Below are 18,828 nucleotides of genomic sequence, written 5' to 3' on the forward strand. Positions count from 1 at the left end.
CGTGTAAGGCTGTGAACGGAACTCGAGCTTGTGCTGCTGAAACACACGTAGATGAGGAAAGCATTTGCACCCAAAAACTTTCATAAAATCATAATCCGGTTTCTTTTCAAACAACTTTTCATAGGGTGACAGCCATTCTAAAACTCTAGTAGGGAGTCGATTGATGAGGAACACCGCAGTAGTAGCTGCATAGTACCAATAACGCAATGGCATAGTAGCTTGAGCTAACAGAACCAAGGCGAGTTCTATGACATGTCGATGCTTCCTCTCGACCACACCGTTCTGCTCAGACGTATGCGGACAGGTAACACGATGCTCAATCACTTCTCTTAGCAACATGGCTGACAGGCTACGATACTCTCCACCCCAATCGCTTTGCACAGCCTTCACAGTCAGCCCAAACTGAGTTGCTACCATCTGCTGAAACACCTTGAATGTGTTTAGAGCTTGTGACCTATCTTTCAGAAAGTAGACCCAAGTGTGCCTGGAGTAGGCATCAACAAAGGATAAGTAGTAGCGATAACCATTCGAGGCTACATGAGCTGGTCCCCAAATGTCTGTGAAAACTACTTGAAAAGGTTTAGAATAAACAGTTTTAGAGTTACAGAAGGGCAATTTATGGCTCTTACCAATGCAACATGCTTCACAAACTTTATTCACATTTTTATTGACTTGAACATCCAACGCTTTGTATACACTTGCAACTGTTTCATATGTTGCATATCCTAACCTTCTATGCCAAAGGTTATAAGCATTACTAGCTGAAGCAACATTTACACACGCATTTTTATAAGCATTTGAGACAGTATTACTATGAAACATATAGAGTCCATCTTGCATTCTTCCTTGAAGAATCACCTCTCCACTAGTTGCATCACGAACACAACAGCCTTGTGCATCGAATTCAAACACTACATTGTTGTCCCTAGCAAACTTGGATACAGAAAACAAATTTTGTGTTATTCCAGGCATATGAAGTAAATCATTGACAAGCAGTATTCTAGAGGCAGATTTCATGACTGTACTGCCAACTAAACCAACAGATAACGAGGCACCATCACCCACAATTAACTTACCTGGACCACTGCATCCAGTCTTATGAGTTACCATATCTGCATCTGGGGTAACATGGTGAGTGGCTCCAGAGTCAATGATCCACTGATCCTGCTCAGCTGTAGAAGTATTGGCACTTGTTGAAGCATGTAACCGAGACCCTCTCGAGGCGCACATACAATTACAGTTGTCATATGCAGCAGTGTGAGCTTGAGCAGACTCCTCATCATACCTCGACTGAGTGTTAGTAACTATTTGAAAGGACTCATCATAACGGTGCCAACACCTATCAACTAAGTGCCCAATTTTACCACACAGTTGACATTGAACCCGTGGTCTACCTCGCCCTTGACCTGCTCGACCACCTGTCCTGCCACCTGTCCGAGCAGTGAATCCATGATCTCTATTATAATTCGAATAAGACCGTTTGGTGTAATCACCTGTGCCAGCCCCACGAGCAACGTGAGCCGCAGCCGTCACTACTTCTTCTTGAGCTGCAAAACCAGCAATTTGAGTTTATGCATCTATCAACATAGTACAAACCTTATCTAAGGGCAGCATATCACCACTCGATGTAATAACAGCCATGAAGGGCTGATATTCCCGAGGTAGACCTTTCAAAATACTGGCAATATGTCCTACAAGTGGAATAGGGCTTTCACACGAGGCCAAAGCATCACAAATCTCTTTGACTTTAGCAATGTAAACTCGCATGCTATCTTCTCCCTTCTTGAGAGATTGAAGTTTGCAGTGTAAACTCATCACCGAGGTTGAAGACCTTGTTGCAAAATATTGCAACACCGTAGCCCATATGGATGAGGCTGTGTCAGCTCCCACAAACTGTGACAAGAGGTGTGGACTAATAGTAGATAGTAACCACGACGCTAATGCACTATCTTGGGCGACAAAGTCATCATATGCTTCATTTGGAATCAAGCTGCCATCTTCATCAACTGTCATTTCTGGAGGAGACTGCATTGCACCGGTGAGAAGGCGTTCAAGCCTATGACTATGCACCGTGAGCAAAACTTGTTGTTTCCACAACAAGAAATTTGTTTCATCAAGTACCACATTGATTTTCTTGTTAGTGAACATTGTATCATAACATCCAGAAGAGAAAATAACAAGAATCACGTAAAGAATCTGTTAATCAATCAAGAACCTCATACCAAATAATTGAGCAGCTACCTTTCAAGCTTAATATGCACACTACAAGTCTCGCAGCAAGAAATACATGGCTCCAGGATCTTATGGCGATTGATACCATATGAGAATGTTAACAAAAGAGGTCAATACAATGAATACTCTATCTTATTATTGAGCTAAAAGCATACTGCTATTTATACAAGTGTTTACAGCCAGCTTAAAACCAAGTAACTGCTTGGTAACTAACATAACAACTAACCACCATTCTAACAACTTGCTAACTACACAACTAATTATAACGCCCATCAGCTAAGTAACTTCATCATTTAACATTCTCCCAGCTTCTTCTTCTTCCCTCCAAAGAAAAGACTGCACATTCACCTTGGCTTTAAACACCTCAAACCGAGCAGCAGCTAGTGGCTTAGTAAATCCATCAGCAACCTGATGACTTCCAGGCACATAGTTAATCAACACTTGCTTCAATGCTACTTTCTCTCGAACAAAGTGAACATCGAGTTCAACATGCTTACTCTTGGCATGGTAAACTGGATTTGCTGTCATAGCTACAGCACTGCTGTTATCACACCAAACTATTGGAGTTTTCTGCCTTGCAATGCCTAAGTCATTTAGAAGAGAATCCACCCATGTTGTCTCAGCAGTAACGTCTGCTACACTTCTATACTCAGCTTCCATAGTTGATCTGGACACTGATTTTTGTTTCTTGGAGTTCCACATCACGAGATTGTCACCAACATACACGCAGTAACCTGAGATCGACTTGCGATCATTAGCACTTGCAGCCCAGTCAGCATCAGCAAAGGCTACTATATTAAAACCTGCTACAGCTGGTGCAATGACCAAGCCATGGTTAATTGTTCCCACCAAATACCTTAAGATCCTTTTAACAGCAGCAAGATGCTCTTGTCTCGGAGCATGCATGTACTGTGCTGCTTTGTTAACACTAAAGGTTATGTCCGGACGAGTGTGACACGCATACAACAACGCACCTACAATGCTTCGATATTCATATGCATCTGGTAGCAATGTCCCTGCACCATGACTCAACTTGGCATATGCGAGCATTGGTGTAGAAGCAGGATTAGCAGTGCTCATCTTTGTCTTCATTAGCAACTCTAGAATGAACTTCCTTTGGCTGAGAATCAACGAACTGCCAGAACGTTTAACTTCTATGCCCAAAAAATAATGCAAGTCACCAAGATCTTTCAAGGCAAATTCTTTCCCAAGAATTTTCACCACTTCATCAATCTGTTCATTTGAATTCCTAGTCAACACAATATCATCTACATACACAAGTATGTAAACACAGTTACCCTCTTTCCAGCAGAAAAACAGCGAGGTGTCAGCTGAAGACTCTTTAAAACCAATTTTGAGAAGACAATTCTTCAATTTGTCATGCCAATTTCGAGGGGCTTGGCGTAAACCATACAGAGCCTTTTCTAACCTGCACACCAAGGGACTACCATCTGCAGCCACTCGCTCGAAACCTGGTGGCTGCTGCATGTACACTTCTTCATGCAAGTCACCATGCAGGAAAGCATTGTTCACGTCCACCTGACGTAATTGCCAGCCATTAGTAACAGCCAGAGAAAGGACCACATTCAACGTCGTAAATCTAACGACTGGACTGAACGTCTCTCCAAAATCGTGCCCTGGCATTTAAGAAAATCCTTTGGCTACTAATCGCGCTTTATACCTGCTAATAGAGCCATCGGGATTCTTCTTCAACTTGAAGAGCCACTTGCACCCCACGACCGAGCGTCCTTCAGGCAACTTAACTAATGTCCACGTACCATTTTTCCTTAACGCCTCTAGCTCAGCAAGCACTGCTGTTCTCCAGTGAGGTGATTGAATTTCTTCATTGTTGACGAAAACGGGTAAAGAAAACGAAAGAACACGAGAATTTTACGAGGTTCGGCAATGTGCTTACGTCCTCGGTGCCTAGGCGGCGCTAGAATTTTATTCAATGATATTTTAGGTCTAGGTTACATCTCTATTTATAATAGAAAACCCTGGTACATAATTACAAAATCAACCTTGTACCGTACCGCAGGGGCTACGCCCCCGCACCCCCAACCCACATAATTTGTAACCCCACAACAAGACTTTCTTTGTAAGGACAGTTGATGTTCGCTCACTCCATCTCCTGTCCTCTTTACTGGTATATTTATGAGCCATACCTAACAAATCTCCACCTTGGTGAATATCCTGCCCCTTGGAAACTTCAATGTGGGTTGGGTTACCTTGCTTCTTTAACAACTCGAAACATTCAACAAGTCCAAGCAATGCTTGAACTTGTCTGTCGTAACTGGCTTGGTGAACATATCAACGGCATTCTCATCAGTATGTACCTTCTGAAACAAAACCTCTCCAGATGCAACCAACTCTCTGATCTTGTGGAACCTTACATCAATATGTTTAGTTCTAGCACGATACACTTGATTCTTAGCCAAGTGAATAGCACTTTGATTATCACAAAGCAACTGAACTCCACCTTGTTGAACACCCAACTCCTTCACTAAACCAGTAAGCCATAAAGCTTCTTTTGCAGCTTCAGCCGCTGCCATGTACTCAGCTTCAGTTGTAGATAGAGCCACAATAGATTGAACAATAGACTTCCAACAAATAGGCCCTCCACCAAGAGTAAAGACATACCCTGTCGTAGATCTTCTATTATCCAAGTCACCTGCATAGTCTGAATCCACATATCCTACAACCAAATGATTATCCCGCTGACTCCCAAAAATAATTCCATGTCCCACAGTACCCTTTAAGTACCGAAAGATCCACTTGACTGCTTCCCAATGTTGCTTACCAGGTTTAGACATGTACTTACAAACTTGACTAACAGCATGAGCTAAATCAGGACGAGTACATACCATCGCATACATCAAGCAGCCAACAGCATTAGAATACGGAACCTTTGCCATATCTTCAGCTTCCTTATCTGTCTTGGGGCACTGTTCTGATGAGAGCTTAAAGTGATTCGCCAATGGAGTGCTAACTGGTTTTGCGCTGCTCATCGCAAACCTTTCTAGCATTTTCTCAACATAACCCCGTTGAGATAGCCGCAGTTTCCTTGAGTCTCTGTCCCTGCAAATTTCCATTCCAAGAATTTTCTTTGCAGCACCTAAATCTTTCATATCAAATTCCTGACTCAATAAAGTTTTCAAACCGATAACATCATCCATGTTCTTCGCAGCAATCAACATATCATCAACATACAGTAATAGAAAAATAAAAGAACCATCATCAAGGCTCTTAACATAGACACAACAATCATACTCACATCGGTTGTAGCCAATCTTGATCATATAGGAGTCAAACCGTTTATACCACTGTCTCGGAGACTGTTTCAACCCGTACAAAGATTTCTTCAATCTGCAAACTAAATGCTCATTTCCAGGTTGAGTGAAACCTTCAGGTTTCCGCATGTAGATCTGCTCCTCTAAATCACCATGCAAAAAAGCAGTTTTAACATCCATATGCTCTAAATACAAATCCCAACTAGCCACCAATGCAAGTACTGCTCGGATTGAAGTGTGCCTGACCACAGGAGAAAAGATTTCATCATAATCAACTCCTTTCTGCTGTGAAAAACCCTTCGCTACCAAACGAGCCTTGAACTTCTCCCCCTCTTTTTCTGTTACTACTGGTTTCTTCTTATACACCCATTTGCAACCAATCGGCTTCTTACCCTCAGGAAGGGGAACTAACTCCCATGTGCGATTGTGATTCAAAGACTCCATCTCCTCAACCATGGCTGCCATCCACTTGTCGTTTTCCTGACTAGTAACGGCATCATGAAAAGTAACCGGATCATCACTGCTAACAATAAGTGCAAAAGATACCAAGTCTTCAAAACCCAATCTGTTTGGAGGCTTTATATTCGTCCGTCTCACCCTGTCTCTGGCGAGACTATAATCCTGCAAATCATCCGTAGTGGAACCACCAGAAGTCGGTTGAGAAGTTTCTGGTTACTCAACTGGAAACTGCTCGAAATCCACCACTGTCGTGTCTTGCTTCTACTGCAACATGGATTGTTCATCAAAAACGACATCTCTACTAATCACAACTTTCTTCGCAACTGGATCCCAGAACTTGAATCCTTTGACACCTTTCTTGTAACCCAGAAAAATGCACTCCTTCGATTTTGCATCAAGTTTGGATCTCTCATCAGCAGGTACATGCACATAAGCAGGACAACCAAAAATCCGTAAGTTATCAAAACTAACATCATGACCAGTCCATACCTCTTCTGCAACTTTCCCAGTCAACGATGCCCTTGGCGATCTGTTGATAAGGTAACACGCCATGTTAACAGCCTCAGCCCAGAAGTGTTTGGGAAGCCCCGCATTCAACCGCAAACATCTGGCTCTTTCATTCAACGACCTGTTCATTCGTTCCGCAACACCATTCTGTTGTGGTGTCTTGCGCACTGTAAAATGCCTTTGAATCCCATGCTCCTTACAGAATTGTAGGAACTGTGAATCTGTGTACTCCGTACCATTGTCAGACCGCAAACACTTGATTTTTCGTCCTGTTTGGTTTTCTACCTCAGCTTTCCACAGCTTGAACTTCTCAAAAACTTCAGATTTCTGTTTCAAAAAATACACCCAAACTTTCCGTGAAAAATCATCAATAAAAGTAACATAGTACCTAGATCCACCCAAAGACGATGTCGTGGAAGGCCCCCATACATCAGAATGCACATAATCAAGAATCCCTTGAGTTGTGTGCTTCGCAGTCTTGAAACGGACTTTAGTCTGTTTACCAAGAACACAATACTTGCAAAAGTCGAGCTTACAGCTTTTGACACCATGCAACAAGTTTCTCTTGTGTAATTCTGCCATACCACGTTCACTAAGATGAGCAAGGCGCATATGCCACAATTTTGTCGTATCATCACAGGACTCAACAGAGTGAACTCCACCTGCAACGGTACTCCCTAACAATCTGTAGATATTCCCTGCAGTCATCTTGCCTTTCATCACAGTCAATGCTCCTTTAACAATCCGAATGGTTTCCCTATCCTCGTCAGCCTTAGGGATAAAACCATTCTTGTGCAAAGTGCCCAAGGAAATCAAATTCTTCTTCAAGTCTGGGATATGTCGAACACCACTCAACGTCCGAACGGAGCCATCGTGCATCTTAATTCTGGCATCACCAATACCAACAATATTGCAACATCGATCATCACCCAAATAAACCGAACCAGAATTAACCGGCCTGTATGTCGAAAACCATTCCCTATTTGGCGTGATGTGATAAGAACATCCAGAATCAAGAATTCAAGCATCCGTCAATTGTGTCGTTGAAATAGAAAGCATATCACCCTCACTGCAATCAGAATTATCATCCTCGACCACGTTCACAGACTTGGATGAGCCATCACGCTTCTCATCAGTCTGCTTTTTCAACTTCGGACAGTCTCGCTTCATATGTCCCGTCTCCTTGCACTTGTAACAGTGAATCGTCTTCTTATCCCTGGATTAGAAAGTCTTGTTGTGGGGTTACAAATTATGTGGGTTGGGTGTGCGGGGGCGAAGCCCCTGCGGTACGGTACAGGGTTGATTTTGTAATTATGTACCAGGGTTTTCTATTATAAATAGAGATGTAACCTAGACCTAAAATATCATTGAATAAAATTCTAGCGCCGCCTAGGCACCGAGGACGTAAGCACATTGCCGAACCTCGTAAAATTCTCGTGTTCTTTTGTTTTCTTTACCCGTTTTCGTCAACATTCATGAACATTAAGGGGTTCCATGTCAGCATAACTAGCCACATACAATTTAGGCTTAAATACACCACACTTACTCCTCGTCATCATTGAATGGCGGTTAACCACACTAACACCATTGCCATCACTCGAGGAGGTAGCATTGTCAACAAGATCAGCTACTGCCACAAGATGCCTCAGATCTGCTGACTCAACAACTTCAGCTGTGGCACCTCCTATATGCACATCTTCACGAGCAGCAGTTTCGAGTGAAGACTCACCATGATCAGATAAATCCTGATCCACATGACCAGAATTTCCATGCATAACATCTTCATTTGCACCAATCATTTCTTGTGGAACTATTTCAGACAATCCAGCCATATCCTTATCAGCAGAATCTGTTCCTAGACTCGACCCAACTGTGTTACCACTCAATTGTTTCATGTCAGCAACAATTTCAAGTTCAGTAGATTTTCATTTGTTGACTTGACTCATGTTACTCGACTCTCCAATGCCTGCAAATGGAAAAGTAAACTCATCAAAGACAACATGTCTGGAAATATATATGCGTCCACTAGTTGCTAGACACATATAGCCTTTGTGTTGAGGGCTATAGCCAAGGAACGTGCAAGGCTGTGAACGGAACTCGAGCTTTGTGGTGCGGCGATTGAATCTACTTCACATGTGCTCTGAGAGTGTACTCTGGCCCGAGCAACTTGGCAGCAGTTGGTTCATCCTTCCCGGATGGAGGCAAAATTATTTTGTTACTGACTCGACAGATTAAGATCTACTGTTTGGATCGGTGATCTGGTGTCTTTGGAGTTGTCGTAATCGTCTTTTAATTGATGAGAGTTTCTTTGCTGATGATACTGTCTTACACCAGAGTAAACGACTACAAAATGAAGCGATGCAAGATGTTCGAACTCGCTCTTATATTCAAGCGGGTTACATTGCTACTGTTCAGCGGGGATTACCTCGGTCTTTGCCGCCCATAAATTGGGTTAAACTTAATACTGATGGAGGGCATAGATCTGACACGAGCTTAGCGGCTTGCAGAGGTATTCTAAGGGACCATATGAATGGTTGGATCATGGGTTTTGCCAAAGCCATTGGTGTTTGTTCAGTGCTTGATGCAGAGCTTTGGGGCATATTCGAAGGTTTATCATTGGCTTGGAGTTTGGGTTCCGCTCGATCGTGGTCGAAACGGATAGTAGGGAAGCTTTATCAGCTATTGGTTTTGGCTCTGATAGGAGAGTAAGTTCAAGCTCCTCGATGTTTCCATACATTCAACAGCTTCTTGTTAGGAACTGGAATTTGGAAATTGTCTTTGCACCACGGAAGAACAATAGAGTTCAGATGCTTTAGTTCGGATGGCTTGGACACGACTATTTGTGACACATTTCTTTCAAACAATTCCGAAGGAGACAATCTTCTTGAAAGACGCTTGCTGTGAAGTGAATTACAACACTGCTATCTAGCTCTTGTCTTTTATCTTTTCTTATTAAAAGAAATTGTTTGCACTGAATTACTGGTGTGTTTGCTCAAAGTACAAAATCCAACTTCCTTGTATCCTGTCCAAACTGGACATCAAAACAAAGCTTTTTGAGATAATTTAGTGACTTTTTTTAATTTTATCTTAATTTTTAATTATATTTAAATTCTATACGTTGCATTCAACAAGGACACAAGAAAGTCAATTCCTTTGTTTAACATGAAACGAAATTCACCACTTATACCTAATAATAAAGGAAAATTAAGACAATCAAAATGTATACAAACAATCAACAATTTTATTCCTAATGTTCAAACCCTTTGTTTATTATACTAAATGTAGTTGGCCTCTCCCAAATGATTTGCCAATTTTATTACTGCAGATCATAGCACTGTGTATCTTCCGTTTGTTATATTATGATTTTAAAAGCGTGGCCAAGGAACAACAACCATCTTCATCTGCCCATCTTTGCAGTCATTGGCTTCACCAGAAGCAAAGTAGAAAACCCTCCACTGGTTCAACACAAATCGGAAGCCATCACCTTCCCCTTGTGTCGTATTGGCCAAAAGCTTTGCTTTACCGAAATCGCATTGCAAGTAACTCCACAAGTTTGGCATCATGTAAACGCTGTGAGTTGTTGTGTTATCATATTTGAACACTGCAAAGCTCAAACAAATTGGTATACTAAACATCAGCATCATTGAAAAAAGAACCAAAAGGAACTCAATGTATATGGTTAGGGTTGAAATGAAGTACCTAAGGTGTCATGGAAGTAGAAGGGTGCGGTGTTGGCCGCCCATTCGGTGTAGTTGTAGCCGTAGCGCCAGTTCTCGGAGCCTCCGACGACGACCGTTGTGGCTTGAGTGAATGTCGAAAGAGAGGTGACTACCGCGACCAAGAGGATGATTTGTTCAGCATTGAAACCGGAAGAAGCCATCTCTCAAGTTTCTTTAGTTGCTTGGTAATTGAAGTGATGGCAATGGGAGGAGGAGTTAATAGCTTAAATAGGAAAGACATGGCATTTTCTTCATTGGTATTGTTCTCTAGAATCACATATTCTTTTCCCATTAGCTAAATTACCTTAATATCACAGCAACATATTGGTCATCGGAGAGAAGGGTGTGAATTGTCATTTAATAGGGTTGAAGAACGACATTTGGTCATCAAAAGTTGGGTGGAAACCCAATGGGTAGAAGAAAAGGGTTTGGATATGATTAGGTAATGGTTATTAAGGTCATCCAAATACAACTTGTGCGTTAGTTAAATGAGCACATGACGTTGATTGTGTTGTACGATTACTTGCTTAATCGAAATGCAAATGAATGTTTTGTTGATCAAGGTCCCCCCTTCAACTGCCACTCGCTGACCATGTTTGACGTCCGGCAAATGGGGGGATTTTCCTCTTTCTGGTATTGAACTTTTACCTTGTGTATGAGGGTTGATCCATGATATTTTATTGTGGAGCAATGAATAAAGATGCTAGCATTTATCCTTAGAAAATGTAAATGATGCAAAACCTTTCTAATGATATCTTAGTTCGCCTTTTCTCCTCCCAAAAGGCAACACCAATCAATCTTTATATACTTTTTGACCGACAGGACAAAGGAAAAAACAAACAGTTCAATGGAGGATGATGGATGTAAGAACTAGTGTGTCTGACATTCCAACAATTTAAGGGTTTCTTGCCATAGCAATGACAGCTTATGGACTAGAAAACCCACACCAGAACCATCTCCAATTGATTTTGCACCTCATACTAATTACTAAACTAGCAATGCCAACAAAAAAGTCGACAAAAGTCTGGCAAAAAACACAAGTTACACATGTAAAATCACTCGACAGCCAGATAATGTTGTTATATGCAAAGAACCCAAGTTCAATAATCAACATCAGGTGGTGGAGCTTTGAGAGGAATGATCTTCTTGCTGTGGTTGGCGTTCAATTGGTGTTAAAATAGAAGTAGCTGAAGAAGAACTAGACCTTGGTGGTGGCTGGGGAGGATATACCCTGTCATCAATGCAAGAAGAACACTTTGTTTCGATCCAGTTTTCCAAGTCGAACTGGCCAATGCCTATGACTTTTCGACAGGTGCACAGTCTTCTGATAATGCCAGCCACAATGGCTAAGATTACGATCACCAAAAGTACAGCTATAAGAGGAGCAATAGAAGCATGATGAGCAGCGTGAGAGTTATAATATGGCTCCTCCGTTACAGCCACCACTGGTGGTGGCTGCTGGACTATCGACATTTCAGCACTGACCCAGAACCAGAAAAAAGGACTAAGGACTCGGTTTTCAACTCAAGTCTTGAAAATGGTTTGAGGTAGTAAAGAAAAACAAGAGGTTACACATATGTAACGTGTGTTGCAATGCACAAGGGATAAGAAATTGGGCAATGGAACAATGTGTGGAACCTCATCTTCATCTGAGAAAAAGATAGAAGAGACTTAAAAAAATAGAGATTCTCTTTGTAATTGTGAGAACATACAGAAACAGTTGTAACCGGTCACTTAGAAAACTTAAATATCATGACTTTCTCAATGTTTATTTTTCTCAAGTTCAGTTTTAATTTTTAAAATTTTGAAAGATTTTGCAGACTCAAGTGGGGACCTCAATCTCACAGGTATCATGGTAGCTGAGCTCTGTTGGAAAACCAGTGACAATGGAGTCAAAGATCTTATAATGACAACTACTCATATTTATAACCTTTACCTCTTCCATATACATTTCACCAACCCTTGTTCATAGTAATGCCAAGCTCAAATCAAACTTCACGGCTATTTGCAGAATTTCTTACCCATTTTTCGTTTTGAGTTAAACATGAAATGAACATTAAATGGGTCTGGTCATTGGTTGTCAATTAAGTTGCTTAAAACTGCACAAACATTTTCCAAATAAACGACAACTGCCTTCTGCATGTTCAAATCATCACTGATACGGTAAGAACCACATGCACATATCATCACTGATACGGTAAGAACCACATGCACATTACCCACTGAATCATGTGGGATAGTTCATGTACACGTCCCCAAACTATGGTTAATGTTTTGAGTTAACCCCCAGACAAAGCAGAAATGATCAATGTGAACCTCTAATCCCAGGAGTTGATTTGTAAGTTGGAAGACAATAGTGTTTTCTTTTTCCAATACCAAATTAACTTTAAGATGTTTCTGTCTGATCAACACATGCCGCATGCATATAAACATGAAATATGTCCGAATTGTACCTAATATACAAACACTGTTAGAGAAACCTGGAGGGGATATATTCGTTTATTCTCAGCGGATAGCTATAGAACTCCTCGGTTCGAGAATCTCCTTTTCTGTGCTGGAACGGTTTCCACCATGGAATTCCTCTATCGTTCACATGCTTTGCTTCTAATGTGTTATCGAGCACGGTCCCAACGATGATGGCCATAGTTGCAGGTGATGAGAAGATCGTGTTCAATATATCGTTAAACTACATGCATTCGAATGTGTCAGACCGATGAAGCAAAGATCAAAATCAGGTAAACTAAAGGAAATGGACCAGCATTTTTTAACATTTACCGTAACGAATTACAGTAAAAGACCCTTCAACTAGGAATCTATGGCATTTTAACTAAGCCAGTAAATATTATGCAGGCAGTATTGTATATCTTAACAAGCAATCACATTATGAACTTACCCATCCAGCATTTGTTCTAACTGGTCCGTGACCGTCGCCGGTTGTGTTCATTACAAAATATTGAGGAATTGATAGCCCAAGGAATAGGGAGACGCCCAAAACATAGATGTTTCTCATGGAATTATTATTTGCAAACTGTATGAATGTGATCCCAGAAGAGGCTGCATCGAGAGGAAAGAAAGGAGAGCGAAATTCCCGATTAAAGAAGCAATAGAATGTGATATGCAAACACTATCACGACAACTGAGTCACTCACCAACAATGCCCAATAAAATACAGTATATGGCAGCAAATATTGGCAATGGAATAGAGGCAAAAAATGCACCAAATTTCCCTGAAAAAATGTAAGGCGACCCAATCAAGTCCGAACATAAAAAATATAGAAAAAAAAATCAATACAACTATGAGAAAGTATAAAAACAAACCAAATATGGAGAAAAATATCATGAAACCGGTAGAAATCTGCACCACCCTTCTGCTTCCTATATGTGTAAGTCCGAGAAGGCCAACATTTTCACTGCATTATCATTCAGATGAAAAGTTGAAATAAATTTCTCAAGTATACAGCTGTCTCTCAGTTACGGCATTTTATGGTTAATAACTACTCAAAAAAGAAGGGGACTTCTTCAAAAAGCCGTTCTGCCTTACACAGATGCAGTAGTACCAACGAGAGAACCAAAAAGCCCTTCGAGCAACATACCAATGCCCTGCATTTACAAGCAAGATGAGCAAGTAATCTTAATGACAAAATAATATCACGGGATTCGGGATAATGTCTATCGATTTAGTAAAAGTAATGACAAAAAAGTTACACAAAAAAAAAAGATCCACGGTAGCTTAGGAAAGGACCTGTAAGCCAATACTTCTGCTTAGTACATGTGCAGGAGGGGGTGTTGCACCAGAAAGCCGTGCTGCAGCAAAAAAGGTTGCAGTTGACTGCATATAAAATAGAGGAAAGTTCAGTTTCCAACTTATTTCTGTAATTCACCAAGAAAATGCATAGAAGAGCAGACTAATGCTTGAAATTAGATCAAGTGAACCAAAGAATTAAACTTGGAAAGTAAATTAACTAAATAGAATTGACATTGTCCAAGATAGCAACTCGACCTCTGCAGACGAAACAAGTGCAGCACCTATCATTCCAAAGACATGGCTAGCTCTGAATATAGGGGTACCCCACTGAAACGGGTAAGGAATTTTGATCCTAGAAACAATGACATGGAATAAGGAATCATAAAGAGCACTTTTGGAAGATCAGTTAGAACTAAATTGAACAAGCAGCGCAGCACATTATAACCATACCATGGAGCAGAAGACATTAGGTAAGATCGATCCGTACGGCAACTCAGTTTAGTGGCAGTCTTAACATTGTTGTAAGCGCCAGAGACGGTGAGGATGGCAGCAAAAGCCCAAATAATTCCAATGCACAAAAGCAATGCAAATCGCTCAAGTATCAGATGGGCCCTCGAATGGACCCGCTTCAGGTACTGCAGCAAACAAGTTCTTTCGTCAAATTAACGAAGAAAAATGTTAGAACAAAATGAGGTTCTTATCATAGTGGCTTATATACCTGTTGAGAAATAACCAGTAAAATGAGCATAGGTAGGCCAATTTCCACACAATTGCCGAGCTGTATCATTAAGTTATTTGCATTAAAAGAGTGGCTTACATCAGCATATTACCGGTCCTAATCAAACATTGAAGTATTCAAAGAGAATTACCAATGGGAAGCCTCTTGCAAACAGACCAAGGCCAACGAGACAAACCACTGGTACCATGACTATGGGAGTTAAGAATCTAGAGAGGAAGAGGATAACACGAAAACTCTAAGAAAAGTTAGCTGTGAGAACTTGAAAGTTCACTGATCAAACATCTCAAACCATAAATGGCAAGCAGGCAATGAGCTGCATGCAATAAATAAGACAGATGCACAAATTGATACTAGAAATACCTTGTCAGCTCCCCCCATGCCCTGCCATACCCAAGGATGATGTTAACAAAGGAAGAAACAATTAACGAGCCTTGAACAGTTCTTATACCACGAATAAACCGCTGCAAGCAAGCACCCGAATCATCAATTACATCATAACCAATAAAACATAACAGCAACATTTATATCACATCTACCAACTGAGAGATGAATATTCCCAAAACTTAAATACAATGCAAAGAACTTTATGATTCATTAACTTCCTATTCGTATCGCTTATATCATACTAAAGTTTACACACATCATGCTCAGTTGTGAAGGCCTCATCGGTGTAATCATTAATGATCGACAACAATGGCAACACATATGCAAACGATACACCCATCACCGTTGGAAGCCTCGAGCCAATAAGCGTTTGAAGGAGCGTATTAATGCCTGACATAAACAGTAACACTTGAATAACCCGGGCTTTATCACCCTGTTCATGGCAAAGAAAGGGTTGAGACTTGAGATGCTAAAATTCATCAATCCCATAAAAAATCGTATTGAAATTATTTATAAAGTCATATAAACATACATGATTCCCACCCATCCGAGGTACCATAGTACTTGCAATTAAGATTGTAGTACCAAGATTCACAATGAAGTGTTGGAAAGCCAGTAAAAGCGCTTGAGCTGTTCAACAAGTTGATATTTTGTGAGATTTATTGCAAAAGATAACAATCCTCAGAATGGTTGAATTTAAGCCAATATTCAGCTACTAAAAACAAACAACAGATTTCACCCTAGCTTAGTTGAAAAGGAGAATTGAAATGTGCCAAAAAAGAAAAAGAAAAAGGAAGTGAAATGTTTTCTAAAGAAAATAAATAAAAAATTCAAAAGTGACTTAAAACTTTTAAAAAATGAAAAATCTTAAAAGAGATCTCATTGATTGTCTAACTTCACCATCGAAGAACAAACATGAAAAAGAAAAGAAAAACACTGGATATACCAACTAAAAAAGCAAGCAACTTCAACATAAAATCTTCAACTTTGGTCAGTTTCATATAAAATTAAAAAGGGGGGGGGGGAATACTGACGCCATGAAGGATTGGAGTGGATGCAGTATTGAAGCTGATTGAGTTGCTCAGCTGGTCCAGGTAGGCCCCCTGGAAAGAGCAAAGTTCGGAGGTGCAGCCGGTGGTGCAACCACTTGCGGTGGCGGCGGGTGGTGGTGTTGGTGATTCTCTGTTTCACCCATCCTTTTCTCGGCTTCTAGTAAATACCCTTTTCAGCGATGCTTACTGTAATCTTCTTTTTGTTCGTCTTCACTCGAAACAGAAAGCTAATAGACTTTCCGGATTCCTAACCAAAAAGAAAAAGGTAATAAACGGTTTCGAAGTTTTCCCAGGACAGAATAAATCACCGACACCAAAAGAAAGAAAAGAAATAAACGAATAAGAGACAGAAATTAATAAAGGAAATACCTTTTGGTGATGAAAAACAATTAAACAGCACAAAGTTCAGTCAGCTCGCTTATCTTTTAATTTGAAATATAGAGATAGGAGAGCATGGTTGGAGGACGAAGGAGAAGCTAAAAGCGAGTTTGGATTACGCTATGCTAATGATTTGTCGTATTTCGTAGAGAATATAATACACAGGCTTTATGAACAAATTAAGTAATCATTTTTTTATAATTTAAATTGATTTGTATATTTAATTTTAACGAATGAATCTTTTAATAATTTTTTTTAAATATATAAATATTTTAATATAAAATTTTAATTAAATAATATTAAATTATTTATCATTTGAATCAAATTGTTAAATAATTTTTTTTGATTAAACAAGGGACGTGGAAACTGGGAACGAGGGAAGCGCGTGGGATTTACCTTCACTTTTCTTACATTCTCGATGTTCGGGAATGCTGTTTTGTGGAATATAGCTTTCTTTTTCGCTGAAAATAACGTTTGTGCCATGCGATGCTGTTGAATTTTGGCGTCAGCAAATTTCATTTTTTTTTTGCTGGAGAAATGTTTTTTTTATAAATATATAAAATTGATTAGTCAATAAAATAATTCAATGAGCATAGAAGATAAAGATTAAATCTTTAAGGTATCTTTAAAGAAAAGTTGAGAAAGTAGAAAAAGGGACCATGGATTTATTTGGATTACAGTCAAACCTTTGAATATGAATTCTTTTTGGAGATTGAAAACGTTAAAAAATATTAGGATAAACAATATGTATGACCACTGAACTATTGTCCCTTTCATTTTGACCATCGATTTTAAAATTTTATCAATCAAATTATCTTATTATTTAAATGACGTCCATCAAATCATCTTTGTAACACTCCCGACCCGTATCCGACCTGGATACGAATATAAGATGTCACATTGATTTTCAAACGCTTTAACTCTTTTAAAATGTGACTAAAACTTGACAAAGAAAACAAAACTATAGTTAAAATACATATCAAAGCATCTATACTTTAAACATTTATGATACATGCCAACAAAAATTCCAATAACAAAATCACATACGATTCAAATTTCTCTAATCTGATACTCTTCAAAGATATGTTGTCCTGCCCTTGCTTACTCTGTTTACTCCTCTGAATCTACGTGTGAAAACACTCACGCGTTAAGTTTTTTACTTAGTGAGGCATAATGAGTAATATAAAATTCTTCACTCAAGCTAAATGTTTGATCTCAATCGATATTGAACTCCTCACTTTCGAGTCTATTTCATATTTTGAAGTTCACTCAACTACTTTGGGTAGTGATACCAGGCCTTAGATATGGATACCCAATCTTCTATATGAATATTGATTCATCTGGTATAGATACCAACTTATTTGATATGGATATTAGTTAATTCTGTATGACTATTAGTTCATCTGATATCGATACCAACCATCTGATATTGATACCAAGCCTCTAATAATGATACAACAATCATCGATATCGATATAAAGGAACCAATGTCGATACCAGTTCATTAATATTGATATTGTGGCCCAGAAATACACTGTTTTGCTTAGAAAACACCCCAATCTCACTCTAAACATTTGTTTTAAGGTCTAGTTTAATTATTAAATCTTATGAAAGTCATTAGGGGTCATCATACATCATTTTTACACTAAACTAACATCCAAAATGTCTATAACAACAAATCAAATACCTAAGCCCCGTATGTTTTTCTACGCATACAAGTAAGTCATGCTAGATTATACGCATTACAAGTAGTAAGGAAGAGTTATAGTGTGTTACCTTAGCTCCTAGTTACCTAAAAAATCTCTTGTTCCTCTAAGAACCACACTTTCAATCCCTTCCTAAACAACGATTATAACACATGAAAATCGAATAGAAACCATGGGAGGAGCCCTTGGATTTTTTAAACACTCCCAAACCCCTAAATGAGCTCATAGCCACCATTGAAGAAGATGGTGAGCTCATCTTAGAGGTTATGATCCAAGGATCGTGAATCTTACCTTAGATTTTTGGATGGATTTAGAAGAAGAAAAAAGATGAAGCCTTTCATCCATGTTCTCTAATTAGGAGAAGAAAGAAAAAAGATAAGAAAAGAAAGTTTTGGGAAGAGGAGAGAAGAAAATATGGTCTTCCCCTTGTCTAAAAAGGTCAGACTCATCAGTTAAAAATCCTCTAAAATTAGCTATTATTTTCCCTTATCTAAAAAGGTCACACTCATCAGCTAATTTCTCGTCCGATTAAACACAAACTTGAACCTATGAATCTTCATGCTATAATAAACTTATTACATAAAGTATTGGATCATCACTAAACTACTAGCATAGTA

General features: G+C 39.6%; 2 protein-coding genes and 1 pseudogene across 2 annotated transcripts; all 3 read right to left on the reverse strand.

The window, feature by feature from the left end:
* Nucleotides 1-9,727: 9,727 nt before the first annotated feature.
* LOC120169094 lies at nucleotides 9,728-10,512 on the reverse strand. Its single transcript, XM_039177316.1, has 2 exons — nucleotides 10,188-10,512; nucleotides 9,728-10,089 (listed from the first exon to the last, which is right to left on the reverse strand). The coding sequence occupies exons 1-2, from the start codon at nucleotides 10,366-10,368 to the stop codon at nucleotides 9,854-9,856; spliced, it is 417 nt and encodes a 138-aa protein (XP_039033247.1). The 5' UTR covers nucleotides 10,369-10,512; the 3' UTR covers nucleotides 9,728-9,853.
* Nucleotides 10,513-11,320: 808 nt separating this feature from the next.
* Nucleotides 11,321-11,680, reverse strand: LOC120169050. The gene has a single exon (XM_039177272.1). The coding sequence runs from the start codon at nucleotides 11,678-11,680 to the stop codon at nucleotides 11,321-11,323; it is 360 nt and encodes a 119-aa protein (XP_039033203.1).
* An 862-nt stretch (nucleotides 11,681-12,542) lies between these two features.
* On the reverse strand, nucleotides 12,543-16,616 carry LOC120169083 (annotated as a pseudogene).
* Between the last annotated feature and the right edge of the window lie 2,212 nt (nucleotides 16,617-18,828).

The sequence above is a fragment of the Hibiscus syriacus genome, unplaced genomic scaffold (genome assembly GCF_006381635.1).
Source record: "Hibiscus syriacus cultivar Baekdansim isolate YM2019G1 unplaced genomic scaffold, ASM638163v2 tig00111745_pilon, whole genome shotgun sequence".
Lineage (NCBI taxonomy): Eukaryota > Viridiplantae > Streptophyta > Magnoliopsida > Malvales > Malvaceae > Hibiscus > Hibiscus syriacus.